Source organism: Gorilla gorilla, chromosome 1, assembly GCF_029281585.2.
Source record: "Gorilla gorilla gorilla isolate KB3781 chromosome 1, NHGRI_mGorGor1-v2.1_pri, whole genome shotgun sequence".
Lineage (NCBI taxonomy): Eukaryota > Metazoa > Chordata > Mammalia > Primates > Hominidae > Gorilla > Gorilla gorilla.
This window is the reverse complement of record NC_073224.2, coordinates 210,688,231-210,706,166: the sequence shown is the minus strand read 5'-3', so window position 1 is coordinate 210,706,166 and position 17,936 is coordinate 210,688,231. Positions and strand designations below refer to the sequence as shown.

At 49.4% G+C, this 17,936-nt stretch overlaps 1 protein-coding gene across 20 annotated transcripts in view; it reads left to right on the top strand.

The window, feature by feature from the left end:
- Positions 1–17,936, top strand: part of PTPRU (protein tyrosine phosphatase receptor type U) — a 90,173-nt gene that overhangs the window by 13,891 nt on the left and 58,346 nt on the right. For 16 of the 20 annotated variants that reach the window (XM_019013904.4, XM_055389847.2, XM_004025322.5 and 13 more), the window contains exons 2-7: positions 4,920–5,051; positions 8,137–8,408; positions 8,893–8,974; positions 9,081–9,196; positions 9,500–9,674; positions 10,241–10,534. In XM_019013904.4, coding sequence (XP_018869449.2) covers positions 4,920–5,051; positions 8,137–8,408; positions 8,893–8,974; positions 9,081–9,196; positions 9,500–9,674; positions 10,241–10,534 — 1,071 coding nt within the window. Of the gene's footprint in view, positions 1–4,919; positions 5,052–8,136; positions 8,409–8,892; positions 8,975–9,080; positions 9,197–9,499; positions 9,675–9,756; positions 9,899–10,240; positions 10,535–17,936 lie in introns of those variants that run through there. The other 4 variants (XM_055389899.2, XM_055389902.2, XM_055389895.2 and 1 more) reach the window with 4 other exon arrangements.

Here is a 17,936-nt window from a genome sequence, read left to right as displayed (position 1 = left end):
TTGTGCCCAGTCTCCTGGAATAAAGATAGGCGGTTTAAGTCTGAGCTTCTGCACATTGTAGCTGTATGGCCTTGAGTAAGCAGCTGTATCTCTCTGAGCCTGTTTTAATCTGTAAATTAGGAATAATAATAGTACCTAATAAACTAACAATAAGACAAAAATAATACTACCTACCTTCTGAGTTGCTATGAGGATTCACTGGCTCAGGTGGTCATGGTGGTAATTCACAGCCCTTTGTAGAGGTATTGATATGTATATGTGCATGTCTGTGCCCATGTCTGTGTCGATGGAGTCAAGAAGGATTCCTTGCTACCATTCTTGCTCTGAACTCAAAGTCAGATTTAGTGGCCTCCAGCAGGAGTTGAGTCTCTAGCAGAGCTGGGACTTGGCTTTGGGGTTTTTGGCTCCTAGCTGACCATTCCCATCTCAGGGGACCCGGGGAAGGGGTGAGGGTGGGGCTCTCCTTAGGAGCCTGTTCCCAGAGATGTTACCCACTATGGGCTGGAGCTAGAACTGGGCCTGGCCCAGAGACGCAGGTCTAGAGACGGACATGGGTCAGGGAGAGGGAGTGAATCTGGTTAAGGGATCACTCTGAGGCTGGGTACAGTGGCTCATGCCTGTAATCCCAGCACTTTGGGAGGCCAAGGTGGGGGCACCACTTGAGGCCAGGAGTTTGAGACCAGCCTGGCCAGCATGGCGACATCCCCGTCTCTATTAAAAATACAAAAACAAGCTGGGTATGGTGGCACGTGCCTATAATTCCAGCTACTTTGCAGGCTGAGGCACTAGAATAGCTTGAACCTGGGAGCTGGAGGTTGCAGTAAGCGAGATCATGCTACTGCACTTCAGCCTGGGCAACAGAATGAGACTCTATCTCAAAAAAAAAAAAAAAAAAAGGAATCACTCTGGATGGGGTCAGTCAGTCAGCCCATCCAGAGTGACTCCCTGGAGGTCACCCTGGCCAGGGTCAGTTGTAGGGGTCATTTGGCAGAGGTCAGGGGTCACTGTGGCTGGGGTGGGCAGGTCTGGGGTCAGTCAGTCTGATGGTTATTCTGGCCGAAGTGAGATAGTCTGGGGGTCATCTGTATGAGGCAGAGGCCACTTTCAACAGGGACAGTCAGCTGGGAGCCAGGCTGGCTGAGGTCGGCCTATTTGGGGGTCACCAACTTGGGTCAGTCTGGCTGGGGATCATAGGACTGGTGTCAGTCTATCTGGGGGCTCCTGTGACTGAGGTCAGGTGGTCTGGGTGTCACTCTGACCAGGTTAGTCAGTCTGGGAGTCCTGGCTGTTCGTGTGGCCTGGCTCAGGATGAACAAGAGGAAGCCAAGGGGCTGGCACTCCCAGGCTCTCCCCAGGGTGGTGAGTGAGACATCAGGGCAGCGGCTTTGTTACTTGTGAAGGAACAGGAAAGGCCTGAACCCCATCCAGGGCTTTAGATCCTGGGCTTCCCTTTCTGGCAACCCCTCTACCTCAAGGAGGCCTTGGCTAAGAGCCTTAGGGCAGGCCCAGCTCAAGCTGAAGTCAGCTGGCCTCCTCCTCCAGGAAGCCCTCCCTGACCACCATGCTCTCTCTCTGTACTTGCCATGTTCTTTCTCTCTGCTGCACTGTGGGTCTTTTTCTACAGGGGAAGCTGAGGCCCTCCAGGTACAGATGGGGTTAATACCCACCTCCTACAGGCAATAGGGTATGATGCTGACCAGGGATTTTCAAACAAAGAGCCAAAGAGCTCAGCCAAGGTCCTGCCTCAGCTCTGGAAAGAGTCTTCTGTTACTTCATCCCAACTGCTTGGTGCCATCCTCACACCCACATCTCACCATTTCAGGAGAAGACTGGGAGCCCCCAGCAGTGAGGAGCCCCTTTGTGCCTGGCTCTTCTGGGTGTGTTTTTCTTTTTTCTTTCTTTCTTTTTTTTTTTTTTTGAGACAGAGTCACACTCTGTTACCCTGGCTGGAGTGCAGGGGTACCATCTCAGCTCACTGCAACCTCTGCCTGCTGGGTTCAAGTGATTCTCCTATTTCTGCCTCCCAAGTAGCTGGGACTATAGGCATGCGCCACCACACCCAGCTAATTTTTTTATTTTTAGTAGAGATGGGGTTTCGTCATGTTGGCCAGGCTGGTCTTGAACTCCTGACCTCAGGCGATCTGCCCGCCTCGGCCTCCCAAAGTGTTGGGATTACAGGTATGAGCCACCGCGCCTGGCCTGGGTATGTTTTTCATGTGCTACTTCACATCATCCGCATCACCGCCTAGAGGAGTTGCAGCTGCAGATGAAACAGTAGAGCCTCCTAAAAGTGAAGTCGCTTGCTGCGTGTGAAGATGCCTAGCACTGTGCCTGTGACATAGCACTCACTCCCCAGGTGCTGTTGTTTGGGAAAAGCTCTCTCAAATGGTGTTTTTCCTCTGCCCTCACACCACCACAGCAGCAGTCATCAACACAGGAGGCCTCTGTGACCAAATGTGTGGGGGCTTCTCCCCACCACCAAGCAAGCAATTAATTCTGTAGCAGACACCAGGTGGGTGTCCTCCAATTCAGTTCTAGCACAAGAGTCAGATCCCATGGGTTGAGGGCTCAGTCCCCATGACTGCCTCCTCCTCCAGACACCAGTCGCAAGTCTGGGCCTCCAGAACTTCTGGCCGACCAGCTGCAGGTTGGGGTTCCCACGACCCCTTCTTTGAGTTTGATTAATTTGCTGGAGCAGCTCACAGAACTCAGGGAAACACATTAACTTGTTAATTATAAAGGATATTGCAAAGGATACAGATGAAGAGATGCATAGGGTGAGGTATGGGAGAAGGGACACGGAGCTTCCTTGCCCTTTCTGGACCCACCACCCTCCAAGAAGCTGCATGTGTTCAGCTGTCTGGAAGCTCTCCGAACCCTGTCCTTTTGGGTATTTATGGAGGTTTCCTTACATAAGCATGATGGACAAATGTGATTGCACATAAAGCACCTGATCTAAACCCAGCAAGGCCTGTCTGCTTAGACTTTACTTGGCCTTTCCGTGGCATTCCTTCCTCTAGGGTATGGGGCAGGACCCTCTCTGGAATGACCCATGATTAGATTAGAGCCCTGCCTTGGACAGGTGAAAGGAGGACAGGAGTAGGTCAGAGAGAAATTTTGTTTCCTGAGGCCTGTTTCTGAGGCCTAAAGTGTCCAACATTATAACATAAGACTGTACAAAGGGTTTTATATATATAAATAAATATGTATTAGGTTGTGCAAAAGTAATTGCTGTTTTTGCCATTACTTTAAAAAAATGGCAAAAACTGCAATTACTTTTGCACTAACCAAATATATGTAAATATCACAACTATCTATACCTCTCCCTCTTCTTCTTGAGATTGGGAAGCAGCTCAGGTCTGCTCCTTCTGGTATCGAAACCTCTTTTGGTGGGAAGCTTGGACTTCATCATCTGACCCACATGGATTCAAATCCCACCTCTGTTCCCTAGTAGACTTGCATGGTACATATAAGAGCTGCTATTTCCTGAGTGCTTAAGTATGCTAGACGTTGTGCTAAGTGGGCCACTACATCAAATCCTCAACAAGCCTATGTGTAGATAGGGAAACAGAGGCTCAGAAAGAGAAGCCACCTGCCTCTGGTCACAAGGTTTGGCAAATTGCAGTCAAGATTCGATCCCAAGTCTGTGATGCCGAAGCCCACTCATTGATCCACCACGTGGTGCTGTGGACAAATCCCTTCACTCCTCAGAACCTCAGTCACGTCATCTGTCAAATCGGGAGGAGTACCAGTGGCTGGCAGGCACCCAGGACAGGGTCTGGCATGGTTTGCGCTTGCTTCCTCGCCACTTACCTGGGCATTTTCCTGGGTTTCTGATGCCTCAGGGTCCTGATGGGGCTCCAAACACTAAGGTTTGGGAGTGAGTGCCAGGGAGAAGCTTGCAATTCCTTTCTGAACCAATAGTGTTCTCAGGTTTATCAGGCAACCAGCTCAGGCCTTTGATGAACTCACTAAGATATATGGACCTCATTACCAACCAAAGGACTCACATGTATTTCAATCCTCACTTCCTCCCCTCTTTCTCATTTAAACTGTTAGTACTGGTTGCAAATCATGGGAAGTTGCTTCATCTAGTCATACATGTGCCTAGTCCACACATGACTGTGCTTTCGCATGTCACATTCCTGCAGGCAGAGACCTAATTTGGCCGACTTTGGGCAATGACTGAATCCCATCAACATCTGTCAAGTAGGAAAAATGGTGGTGCCTGACTCAGAATGCGTGGCCTGAACGAGGCTCTGTACTTACGCCATTTAGCATCGTGCCCGGCTTGAGTGGATTGGCGGCAACTGTTGTTTTTAAAGGAGATCTCATTGGGCTGGATTATGGCATGCATGGTCCTGCCAGGCCCAGGGCCCACTGTCTGTCCTCTATGGGAAGATAGAGGGGCAGGTGACAGAACACTGAGTAACAATCCGGAGATCTCAGTTCAAACCCCACCTCCATCACCAGTGACCTGTGTGACCCAAATGAAGTCACTTAGCCTTTTGGGGTTTCAGTTTCCTTATCCACAAAGTGGAGATGATTCTATTCCTGATCTTATGGGTTGTTGTGAAGTTCCAATAATATAGCAATCCTGATAACTAGTTTTTGAGGAGGGTCTTTGATGGATGACTGAGCCAGTGGTGGTTGGGGGGTCCTGGGAAGTACTGGGGGAGTTGGCAGTGTAGGGACATCTTGGTATTGGGAGGGGACCTTGGTAGAGGGAGAGGGTGGAGGAGGGAGAATTTCGCTAGAGGGAGGGAGCAGTGTGGGGAAGGGCCTGAAGAGAGGGAGGAGGGCAGGTGGGCCTGGGTAGAAGGGAGAGTGGGGCTACCCTCCAGGAGCCCTCCTGGCCAGCAGCCCTCCTGGCCAGCAGCCCTGCCTTAGCCTGGGCTAACCAGGCCCTGCTCTCACAGCTGGCTGTACGTTCGAGGAGGCAAGTGACCCAGCAGTGCCCTGCGAGTACAGCCAGGCCCAGTACGATGACTTCCAGTGGGAGCAAGTGCGAATCCACCCTGGCACCCGGGCACCTGCAGACCTGCCCCACGGTAAGTCTACTCTCCATTGCCATTACCCCTTCTTCTCCTTCCAGAGGCACTTCTACCCACCTGCTGTGTGACCTTGGGCACATTACTTAACCTATCTGGGCCCCATCTACATTTGTGTCTTTAATGACATACGTGACACTGAATGTGGCTTTCTCTGGACACTGTCTAATTGTGCATGTCAGCTAGTTTCGTGTATAAAATGAGTGCAGGCCCTCATGGCTGTGAGCTAAAACTCACTTCCAATTACTCCCCTTGCTGCCTAGCTCAGGATCCAAACCACTCCCACTCTCAGTTCTTCCTAAATCCTCCATCTTTGAGAGGCTCTCTTCAGAGATTCTTTTCTCCCCAAGAGCCCCTGAATCCTGGTCTCTCCAGGACTTGAAGATGCTGAAAGAGCAGTAACACTGGGACTAGATGTGTGTAAAACCTTCCTTCCTCTGCCCTCTTCCTCCTGGAAGTCCCAGATTCTTCTCGACTTCTACTTTGCTCTGTTCCTATTTCAAGATGGGGCACCTTTATCATCCTGAGCTCTGGACTGGGAGTCAGGAGACTAATAATATGGATTCTAGTACTGACTTCCTGCTTTCATCATGGCCCCTAGAACACTCATTCCAGAGTCATGAAGACCTGGGCTCAAACCCTGTCTCCAGTCACTTTACCAGCAGTGTCACTTAACGTCTCTGAGCCTCCATTGTCTTCACTGTAAAATGAGGCAAACAGGACTCCATTTCAGAGGGTCATGAGATGATGCATATAAAGTACAGAGCACAGGGGCGGCATGCAGGGGTCAGTTATTTAATTGCTATGGTTGAGGGTCTTTGGGGGCCCTGATTACTAGTACTGCTCTTCACTGGATGCAGAATCAACTGGGAATTAAAAAAGAATGAGACAAATAAAGGCCAAATTGTCAACTTTATTACTGATAAGGGCTGTGTCAGAGGACATAGATAGTGTGGGTATCAAATGGGCTTTCCGAGTGAATTCCGAAATTCCACAGCCTGAAGCCCCCTCCCTTTGCCCCATCACACTAGTGCCCAGGGTGTTTACTGCCTAGCTCACATCATGGCTGAGATTGCATCTGTTGTCAGGGAGGGGCAGCAAAGATTCTCAGTGGTGGGGCCAGGACTTGAAGCCACTAGGAGAGAAGACCTTCATGACCTGGCACAGGTGCCTCCTGCAGACTCTCATGGCTTGCCCCGCCTCCCCTTCTGTGCATTTGCTCACACTGTGCCCTTCCTGGGGCACTTATCTCTGCCTCTGCAGGTGTTAGTGGGTATCACAGTTTGCCTTCTCTGAAAATAATCTGTAAAGGTACCCACCATGGCAGGGACCTCGTGTGGGCCTCTCCATATTCCCAGGGCCCAGCCTCAGTCTGATACATGGTTGGCAGTCAGGTACAAGGCAGCTGATTGGAATTCACCTCTTATAGTCCTGACCACCCTGAGTGCACACTGCCTCTCTTGTCACGTGCAAGCAGAGACATACCCAGTGAGAAAGGGGAGAGGGGAATTTAGCAATTAGTGTGAGCCTTGTGCTAGGTCTTGAGGATGTGGTGGTGAGCCAGATGGACAGTCTTTGTCCTCCTGGTTCTCACATTCTAGGAATGGGAGCTGGTGGTGGAGGGAGAAGAAAGGAGGGAGATTCACACTCAGAGATGGAGAGAAGAGAAGGAAGAGCGACAGGGACAAAGGGAGTAAATGAAAGAGAAGGGGAGGGATGCAGTGAGCCGAGGGGGAGGCAGAGGGAGCAGGAGGAGGAGGAAAGAACAAAGTGTCAGATTGGAAGAGGGAGAAAGATGCACACAGCTGCTCGCAGGGAGAGGAGAGAGAAGTAGCATGAGTGGGCCAAGAGGGAGTGTGTTGGGGGTTGGGAAGTGCCCCTTCCTGGGTGGGGATGGGGACTTTAGTTTACTACTGCCCTGCTGGGACTGATCCAGGAGCCCATTCTAGCTTACAGAGATGAATGAGATCGCCTCCAGCAGAGTCCCTGGGGAGCCCTCCTGGAGCGGGGATCTGAGTGAGCTTGTGTTGGCTGGCAGCCAAGCCCGGGAGGAGGCAGCGCTGGGTGGTTTCGGGTGCCCTTTGGGAAGCCCAAATCCCCCCGCCAGGTCCTGAGCCAGCCTAGTCCACTTCTACTCCACCAGTACCCAGCCTGGGTCTCTGGGGAAGGGACAGGCTGCCTTTCTCCAGGTTGGAAGTCAAGGGGATTTGTATCCCAGGAATTTAGACTCAGGGATGGGGGCTGGAAGGGAAATTGGAATCCTTTCATTCAATCTCTGTTCTACATATTCATTCAGCTTGCGTCCTGAGGCCTCACAGCCTGGTGGGAGACATACAGGCACTTTAGTAATGACCCAGGGGGCAGGAGAGAAGGCCAGGGTGGGAGGCAGAGGGAGGGCTTTGGAAGGGGTGGCCTTTGAGGGCCTGTTGTGTGCCAAGCTCTTGACTCCAGGGATGAATGACCTAGCCCCTGCCTCCAGGGATGGCTCAGAACATGGGGAAAGCTGTGGTTAGGCTGGGCATGGGCATTGTGACCTGTAGATTGTAAGGAGCCATAATTTTTTTTTTTTTTTTTTTTTGAGACCGAGTCTTGCTCTGTCACCCAGGCTGGAGTGCAGTGGCGTGATCTTGGCTCACTGCAACCTCTGCCTCCCAGGTTCAAGCAATTCTCCTGTTTCAGCCTCCCGAGTAGCTGGGACTACAGGCACATGCTACCACACCCTGCTAATTTTTGTTTTTTTAGTAGAGACAGGGTTTTACCATATTGGTCAGGCTGGTCTCCAACTGCTGACTTCAGGTGATCCACCCACCTCAGCCTCCCAAAGTGTTGGGATTATAGGCATGAGCCACCGCGCCCAGCCTTTAAATGGTTTTGACAAAGTCAGGGTTGTGTGTTTTTTACTGCTCCAGGTCTTCTATGGGAAACAGATGCTAGGGACTCACCCAGGGAGGTGGAGCTGGGGCCAGAACTCAGAATCCCTGACTCCTGGTGGGTCCCGATGCCTGGAGTCCTCCTCAGTGCTCCCCTGGCCCTGGCCCTCCCCTGAGGTCTCCTCATCTCCTGCCTCTTCCTCCTCTCTTTCCAGGCTCCTACCTGATGGTCAACACTTCCCAGCATGCCCCAGGCCAGCGAGCCCATGTCATCTTCCAGAGCCTGAGCGAGAATGATACCCACTGTGTGCAGTTCAGCTACTTCCTGTACAGCCGGGACGGGCACAGCCCGGGCACTCTGGGCGTCTACGTGCGCGTTAATGGGGGCCCCCTGGGCAGTGCTGTGTGGAATATGACTGGATCCCACGGCCGTCAGTGGCACCAGGCTGAGCTGGCTGTCAGCACTTTCTGGCCCAATGAATATCAGGTGGGCTGGGTTCAGTCAGCGGTCAGCCTGTGCCTGGAGGTGGGGCAGATGGATGTCAAATTGAGGTTGGAGTAGATGAGTGGCTGAAGTTAGAATGTGTCTGCATTCAGTATCAGAGGCAACCTGTGGTCAAGGCCAGGGGTTAGTCTGGGGCCAGTCTGGGTTCAGCATCTGAGGTCATTGTTCCTAGGAATAGCCTCTGGCCCAGGTCAAGGGTGAGCTGGAACAGTGCTGACCTGGAAACTCTGTCTGGCTGCTTGAGGGTAACTGTCCAGGATTTGGATGGAAACTGGCCTCCACCTTGTTCACTATGGGCGCTGGGACCCCACCCCCAACTAGCTGGCTTGGGAGGGAGGGTCAGTTTGAGCAGGGCTGACCTCTGCTAGTTGAGGCAGAGGAGGCTGAGGCCGAGCTGAAAGTGGGCACCTCCCCAGGCAAGGCTGGAGGAATATCAGTATGACAGGGGCCCTCCCGCCTCCCCCAGGTGCTGTTTGAGGCCCTCATCTCCCCAGACCGCAGGGGCTACATGGGCCTAGATGACATCCTGCTTCTCAGCTACCCCTGCGGTGAGTCCCAGCCCACTGGGGGCGCAGGGGTAAGGGGTGCGGGCGGCCGCGGCTCCTGCCTGCAGGGGGCGCAGGCCCAGCTCACGATGCAGCTCTAACCCCGCAGCAAAGGCCCCACACTTCTCCCGCCTGGGCGACGTGGAGGTCAACGCGGGCCAGAACGCGTCGTTCCAGTGCATGGCCGCGGGCAGAGCGGCCGAGGCCGAACGCTTCCTCTTGCAGGTGAGCGGGAGCGGTGATCTTGGCTGGGGGCGGGGTGGGAGGGCGTTGGTGGCAGCTTCTGGCCCTGACTCCCCGCAGGTTGCTGAGTCCCTGCTTCATATTCCAGCACCGCGCACAGCGTCCCGGCCCTCCCCTAGCTCTGCTCTGCGCTTTCTTGGGTCCCCCATTCCCCCAGGTTAGAGCGCGGCTCCAGGAACCTATGTCCGCGCAGTGTAGTAGGGACGGCTAAATGGGGCCCGGGTCAGAGCGAGACCGGGACCCCTCGCTCCGAGGCGCCCCTGACCCCCTCACTCGTCCCTGCAGCGGCAGAGCGGGGCGCTGGTGCCGGCGGCGGGCGTGCGGCACATCAGCCACCGGCGCTTCCTGGCCACTTTCCCGCTGGCTGCCGTGAGCCGCGCCGAGCAGGACCTGTACCGCTGTGTGTCCCAGGCCCCGCGCGGCGCGGGCGTCTCCAACTTCGCGGAGCTCATCGTCAAGGGTCAGCTGGTGGACGCCGGGGAGCGCCGGGAGCTCACCCTCGAGGGGCGGGGCCGGCGGCGGGGGCGGGCTCTGCCCGGGGGCGTGGCCGTAGGGGGGTGGGGCCGGCAGGGTGTCGCTGGGGTGCTATCTGAAGATCGGCCTGTGGAAATGGCAGTGGCCCAGCCGGGATGAGATCTGATCTAGGGGTGGGGGCTGGCGTCGAGGGGGACGGACAGGGTCAAGGTGAGCGCCTAAAGAGGGGTGGGGTTCTGGCTGTGTGACTTCTGTGTTGATCCTAGCTGGCCTGCGGTCCGCTCCAGGAGGCGAAGATTTGGGGGATTAGGAGGGGCCTGAGAGAGGGGTTGTGGGCTGATGGGCGAGGGCGGGGTCAGCCTTTGGAGCCAGGTGCCCCTTAGGGCCCGGGATTTAGTGGGGGTAGGAGAGCGGGTCTGGTTGAGGGCTTGGTAGCAGCGTGAGAGGCCCTGGGAGGACGGAGAGGGATTTGGGTGTGGTGGAACTCAGAGTTGGGTGCTGGGGTCTCACAGCAGCATCGGTCCGCCTCGCCTCTCCCCCATCTCCTCGCAGAGCCCCCAACTCCCATCGCGCCCCCACAGCTGCTGCGTGCTGGCCCCACCTACCTCATCATCCAGCTCAACACCAACTCCATCACTGGCGACGGGCCGATCGTGCGCAAGGAGATTGAGTACCGCATGGCGCGCGGGCCCTGGGCTGAGGTGCACGCCGTCAGCCTGCAGACCTACAAGCTGTGGCACCTCGACCCCGACACAGAGTATGAGATCAGCGTGCTGCTCACGCGTCCCGGAGACGGTGGCACTGGCCGCCCTGGGCCACCCCTCATCAGCCGCACCAAATGCGCAGGTGGGTGCAGCCGCTACCCCTGGCCTCAGTCCCTGGTGGGCCCAGGGCTATGGAGGGGCGCATTCAAGAGGTAGCGTGGCCTGTGCTTGTAAACCTTTCTAAAACATTGTGATTTTTCCTCAACCCTTGTTATGGTAAAGATAATGATAGCTAATACTTTACTTTGTGTCAGGCACTTAAACATATCTGTGTGTAGACACACACACAAACCCATATTTATAGATTTAAAACTTACAACACCACCACGATGTAAGTGCTCTTGTACCCATTTTACAGATGTGACTGAGGTACAGAGATGTTAAGTGACTGGCCCAAGAGCACACAGCTAGTAAGTGGCAGAGATGGGATTGGAACTGTTGACTGGCTGGCTCCAGAATCTGTGTTCTTAATTCTACATCTAGATAAAATAAGCAACTAAATACCATCAAATGCAAGTATATTATACATTCTAGCTGGTTTCTCTTGTCTGGGCATTGAGCTGAGGTCTGCTCTTCCTTGTTAAAAAGGGCAAAGCAGCTGTTGGAGGATGGTACACCTGTGCCAGATGAGGGTCTTTTTTGTTTAATCAGAAGAGAAATTGAGAACACAACAGGTTTTTCTTTTTGTGACTTTAGTATTGTTGTTGTTATTATTTTTCCTTTTGAGACAGAGTTTTGCTCTGTCACCCAGGCTGGAGCACAGTGGCACGATCTTGGTTCACTGCAACCTCCGCCTCCGGGGTTCAAGCGATTCTCCCGCCTCAGCCTCCCGAGTAGCTGGGATTACAGGCATGCGCCACCATGCCCGGCTAATTTTTGTATTTTTACTGGAGACAGAGTTTCACCACGTTGGCCAGGCTGGTCTCAAACTCCTGACCTCAGGTGATCCACCCGCCTCGGCCTTCCAAAGTGCTAAGATTATAGGCGTGAGCCACCGTGCCTGGCTTGGTGTGTTTTTTTAATGGACTTACTAAGATAAATGTAGAGTCACATGCAGTTGTAAAAAAAATACAGAAAGATTCTCTGTGCAAGTCACCCTATTTTCTGCAGTGGTAACATGTTGCAAAGCTATAGTATAATATCACAATCAAGATATTCACATTGATACAAACCACAGATCTTATTCAGACTTTTCTGGTTTTGCTTGTACTTGTTTGTGTGTGTGTATATGTGTATGTAGTTCTGCACAATTTATCACCTGTGTAGGTTTGTGTATTCACCACTACAGTCAAAATACTGAATAGTTCAGTCCCGTTAAGGACTCTTTTATAACCACATTCACCTCCCTTTCTTCCTCTACTCCCCAACTTTTGGTAGTCACTAATCTGTCCTTCATTTCTAAAATTTTGTTGTTTCAAAAATATTATATGAATGAAATCAGAGTATATAACCTCTAGAATTGGCTTTTTTTGGATAACAGCTTTATTGCAATATAATCCACATCTCATACAATTCAATCCTTAAAATGTACAGTTCAGTGGTTTTTAGTATACAGTAGTCCCTGTGTATCTGAGGTTTCTCCTTCTATGGTTTTAGTTACCTGTGGTCAACTTGAGGCTTGAAAAGGTGAGTACAATACAATAAGATATTTTGAGAGAGAGAGACAGACCACATTTGTATAACTTTTATTATAGTGTGGTGTTGTAATTGTTCTATTTTATTATTAGTTATTGCTGTGAGCCTCTTACTGTGCCTAATGTAGAAATTAAGCTTTATCATAGGTGTGTATGTATAGGAAAAACATAGTTTATCTAGGGTTCGGAACTCTCTGTGGTTTAAGGCATCCACTAGGGGTCTTGGAATGTGTCCCCTGCGGATATGGGGGGACTACTGTATTGACAGAGTTACACAACCATTAACACAATCAATTTTGGAACATTTTCATCACCTCAGAAGGAAATTTTGTACTCTTTAGCAGTCATCCCCATTTCACTCGCACACCTCTAGCCCTAGGCAACCACTAATTTCCTTTCTGTCCCTACGGATTTGCCTCTCTGTGGACATTTCACATAAGTGGAACCATATAATATATAATCCTTTGTGACTGGCTTCTTCCATTTATTTTATTATTTATTTATTTATTATTAAGACGGAGTTTCACTCTGTCGCCAGGCTGGAGTGCAGTGGCGTGATCTCGGCTCACTGCAACCTCCATCTCCTGGGATCAAGGGATTCTCCTGCCTCAGCCTCCTGAGTAGCTGAGACTACAGGCGCCCGCCACCACGCCTGGCTAATTTTCATATTTTTAGTAGAGATGGGGTTTGGCCATGTTGGCCAGGCTGGTCTCGAATTCCTGACATGAGGTGATCTGCCTGCCTTAGCCTGCCAAAGTGCTGGGATTACAGGTGTGAGCCACTGCACCTGACCCTTCTTCCATTTAACGTGATGTTTTCAAGGTTTATCCTCATTGTAGCATGTATCAATACTCCATTCTTTTTTATTGCTTAATAATATTCCATTATACAAATATATCACATTTTATTTGTCATTCATCAGTTGATGGAAATTGGGGTTGTTTACACTTTTCAGCTATTATGAACAGTATTGCTATATTTGTGTACAGGTTTTTATATTGATATATGTTTTCATTTTTCTTATGTACCATATATATCATAAGATATCTCTGTGTTCATTGAGGAACTGCTGGACTGTTTTCCAAAGCAGCTGTACCACTTTAAATTTCCACTACTTGTCTATAAGGGTTCTAGTTTCTCTGCATCCTTGTCACCACTTGTTATTATCTGTCTTCTTATAAGCACTCTAGTATATATGAAATGGTATCTCATTGTGATTTTGATTTGCATTACCCTGATGGCTAATGATATCGAGCATTTTTTCATGTGCTTATTGACCATTTCTATATCTTCTTCTTTGTAGAAATGTCTTCAGAGTGTTAAAAATGACCAATTTTTAAGTTGGGTTATTTGTCTTTTTATTATTGAGTTGTAAGATTATTTATATATTCTGAGTAGGCCGGGCATGGTGGTGGCTCACACCTGTAATCCCAGCACTTTGGGGGGCCGAGGAGGGCAGATCACTTGAGGCCAGGAGTTCGAGACCAGCCTAGCCAACATGATGAAACCCAGCCTCTACTAAAAATACAAAAATTAGCCAGGTGTGGTGGTGGGCTGTTGTCTCAGCTACTCAGGAGGCTGAGGCACAAGAATCGCTTGAACCCGGGAGGTGGAGGTTGCAGTGAGCTGAGATGGTGCCACTGCACTCCAGCCTGGGTGACAGACTGAGATTCTGTCTCAAAAAAATAAAGGAGTTATTTATATATTCTGGACACTAGATGCTTTTCAGATGTTTATGTTTGCAAATACTTTCTCCCATTCTGTGGATTATATTTTCTTTTTCTTGATAGTTTTTTTTTGAAGCACGAAAGTTTTCAATTTATCTATTTTTTTCTTTTGTTGTTTGTGCTTTTGATGTCATCCCTAAGAAACCATTGCCTAATCCACAGTCATGAAGATTTACTCCTGTGTTTTTTTCTAATAGTTTTATAGTTTCAGCTATTACATTCAGGTCTTTGATCCACTTTGAGTTAATTTTTCAAATGTGGTGTGAGGTAGGGATCCAACCTCATTCTTTTTTTTTTTTTTGAGACAGAGTTTCACCCTTGTCGCCCAGGCTGGAGTGCAATGGCGCAATCTCAGCTCACTGCAACCTCCGCCTCCCAGGTTCAAGCGATTCTCTTGCCTCAGCCTCCTGAGTAGCTGGGATTACAGGCACGTGCCACCATGCCCAGCTAATTTTTATATTTTTGGTAGAGACAGGGTTTCACCATGTTGGCTGGGCTGGTCTCAAACTCCTGATGTCAGGTGATCCACCTGGCTCAGCCTCCCAAAGTGCTAGGATTATAGGCATGCATGGCCAACTTCGTTCTTTTTGTATGTAGATCTTCATTACCATTTGTTGAAAAGTCTATTCTTATTGAATTATCTTGGCACTGGAATTGGTTTCTTTCATTCAGCATAGTTTCCTTCATCCAAGTTGTGTATATCAGTAGTTTATTACTTTTTATTCCTTTTTATTCCATGCTGTGGAAATGCCAGTTTGTTTAACCATTCACCTGTTGAATGACATCTGGGCTGGTTCCACTTTTTCATTATTACAAGTAAAGCTTCTGTGAGCATTCATACAGAGGTTTTTGCATGAACATAACTTTTCATTTTTCTGGGATAAATGCTCAAGAGTACAATCAATGAGTCATATGGTGATTGCATGTTTAGTTTTATCAGAAACTGCCAGAGTGGCTGTGTTGTTTTATACTCTCACCAACAACGTATGAGTGATCCAGTTTTCTGCATCCTTGCCAGCATTTAGTGTTGTCACTATTTTTTATTTCGGACTTCCTGAGAAGTATGTAGTGATATCCCATCATGGTCTTAATTTGCATTTCTTCAGCGTCTAGTGATGTCGAACATCTTTTCTTTTCCTCTTTTTTTTTGAGATGGAATCTCACTCTGTTGCCCAGGCTGGAGTGCAGCAGCATGATCTCAGCTCACTGCAACCTCCACCTCCCAGGTACAAGCAATTCTTGTGCCTCAGCCTCCCAAGTAGCTGGGATTACAGGCACACACCACCACGCCTGGCTAATTTTTGTATTTTTAGGACAGATGGGGTTTCAGCATGTTGGCCAGGCTGGTCTTGAACTCCTGACCTCAAGTGTTCTGCCTGCCTCAGCCTCCCAAAATGCTGGGATTACAAACATGAGCCACGGTGCCAGGACAAACATCTTTTCATGTGCTGTTTGCCATCTGTATATCCTCTTTGGTGCATCGTCTGTTCATGTCTTTGAACATTTTCTAATTGGATTCTTCTTTTTGTTGTTGTTGTTGTTAAGTATTGAGAGTTTTTTGTACATTCTAGGTACCAGTCCTTTGTTAAATGTGGAGTTTGTAAATATTTCCTCCCGGTAGCTTGTCCTTTCACCCTCTTTATATGGACTTTCACAGAACTATTTTCAATTTTGATGAGGTTCAATTTATAAAATTTCCCTTTTATGAATTGTGGTTTTGGTATCAAGTCTAAGAACTCCTTGCCTATCCCTGTCTCCCAAAGATTTTCTCCTGGGTTTTTTTTTTTTTTTTTTTTTTTGATACGGAGTTTCACTCTTGTTGCCCAGGCTGGAGTGCAATGGCATGATCTCAGCTTACCACAATCTCTGTCTCCCGGGTTCAAGTGATTCTCCTGCTTCAGCCTCCTGAGTAGCTGGGATTACAGGCATATACCACCATGCCTGGCTAATTTTGTATTTTTAGTAGAGGTGGTTGGTCAGGCTGGTCTTGAACTCCTGACCTTAGGTGATCCGGCCTCCCAAAGTGCTGGGATTACAGGCATGAGCCACCGCGCCTGGCCTCCTGTTTTTTTTCTAAAAGTGTTATAGTTTTACATCTTACATTTAAGTTCATGATCTATTTTGGGTAAAGTGTGAGGTTTAGGTCAATGTTATTTGTTGCTAATCAATATTTGTAAGTGTTTTAAAAAGCCAATCTGTGAATTATCTAAAATCCAGTTTAAAGCCACACTTTGGGAACTCCTTGGGTGGTAGGTCTAAAATCTGGTTTAATGTCACACTTTGGGAGACCCTTGAGTGGTGGGTCAGAATGTTCTAGTGGGAATTGCTTTCTAGTGAAGGGGTCTGGGTCAGGTTACTTAACCTTTCTGAGCTTCAGTCCCCCTGTTTTACAAAATGGGAATAATAACATTTACCATATAGGGTTAGTTTGAAGATTTATTCAACAAATGCTTATTGAGTGCCTATTACGTGCGAGGTGCTATTGTGGTTGTTAGGGATATATGACTATAACCAGGACAGACAAAGGCCACCAACATGTGAGTTCTTCATGGAACTCACATTTTGGCAAGAGGAGATAGATAATAGATGAGTAAACAAGTGAAGTATACAGTTGACCTTTGAACATCACAGGTTTGAATTGGGCAGGTCCACTTACATAGATTTTTTTTTCACTCACACGTGCATCAAAAATATGGTATTTGCGGGCTGGGCATGGTGGTTTATACTTTTTATCCCATTGCTTTGGGAGGCTGAGATGGGAGGAATGCTTGAGGCAAGGAGTTTGAGACCAGCCTGGACAACATAGTAAAACCCTGTCTCTACAACACAACAGCAACAATAATTAGCTGAATGTGGTGGCATGTGCCTGTAGTCACAGCTATTCAGGAGGCTGAGGCAGGAGGATTGCTGGAGCCCAGGAGATCAAGGCTGCAGTGAGCTAAGATTTCACACTGCACTCCAGCCTGGATGACAGATCAAGATCTTATCTAGAGACAAACAAACCAGCAATACAAAAAACTCCAGTGTTTCTAGGGCCTGTATATATGAAGGGCCAACTATGGGACTTGAATATGTGTGAATTCGGTTATATGTAGGGGTCCTAGAACCAATCCCTGGCATATACCGAGGGAAGACTTTATGGCCTGTCAGATGGTGGTAAGTGCCGTGAAGAAGAAAAGCAGGTAGTGGGGCCTGGAGGGTTGTTATTTTTAAAAGTCTCAAGGGAAGGTGACATTTGAGCAGAGATCTGAAAGAGGTGAGGGACTAAGCCGTGCAGAGAGCTGGGGGCTTGCTGGGGGAAGCAAGCACCAGCCCGACTGAGCAGCCAGCACAAAGGCCTGGAGGCTGGAGAATGCTTGGCACATGCAAGGGGCATCCAGGAGACCAGTGTCACTGTGTTAGTGACTGAGTGGGAGATGGCAGGAGAAGAGGCTGAAGTAGAGCTGCAGATGTGGGACTTAGAGCCGTTGTACACAGAGAGAGCTGGGGAGCCACTGAAGAGTTTAGAGAGCAGGAGTGAGCATCATCTACTTTTGTTTAAAAGGATCACTCTGGCCCTTTCGTGGAGAACGTTCTCCAGGAGGGCAAAGGTGCCACAGAGACCAGGGAGGAGGCTACTGCAATGATCTGCTTAAGAGGTGGTGATGGCTGGGAGCCGAGTGGAAGTGGTGGTGGTGGGGAGAAGTGGTCAGATTCTGGGTTTATTTTAAAGGCAGAGCTAACTGCATTTGCTGATGGATTGAATATGGGATGAGAGAAAGGGAAATAGAAGTCAAGGATGGCTCCAAGGTGTTTTGCTAGAGCAGCAGGAACGATGGAGCTGTCGTTTCCTGGAGCGGACTGTGGTGGCAGCTGATTTGACGTGGGTGTCATAGATCAGGAGTTCTGTGTTGGAAATGTTGACTTTGAGATCCCTATTAGACATTCAAGTGGAGATATTCATCAGCAGATGGATACATGAGTGTGGAGTTCAGGTAAGAGGTTCGGGCTGCAGATAGAAATTTGAAAGTCATCAGTGTGGAGATAGTATAGATGGCATCTAAAGCCCTGAGGTTGGATGAGATCTTTTACGCTAATGGTTCTCAACTAGGGGCAATTTTGTCTCCTAGGAGACATTTGACAG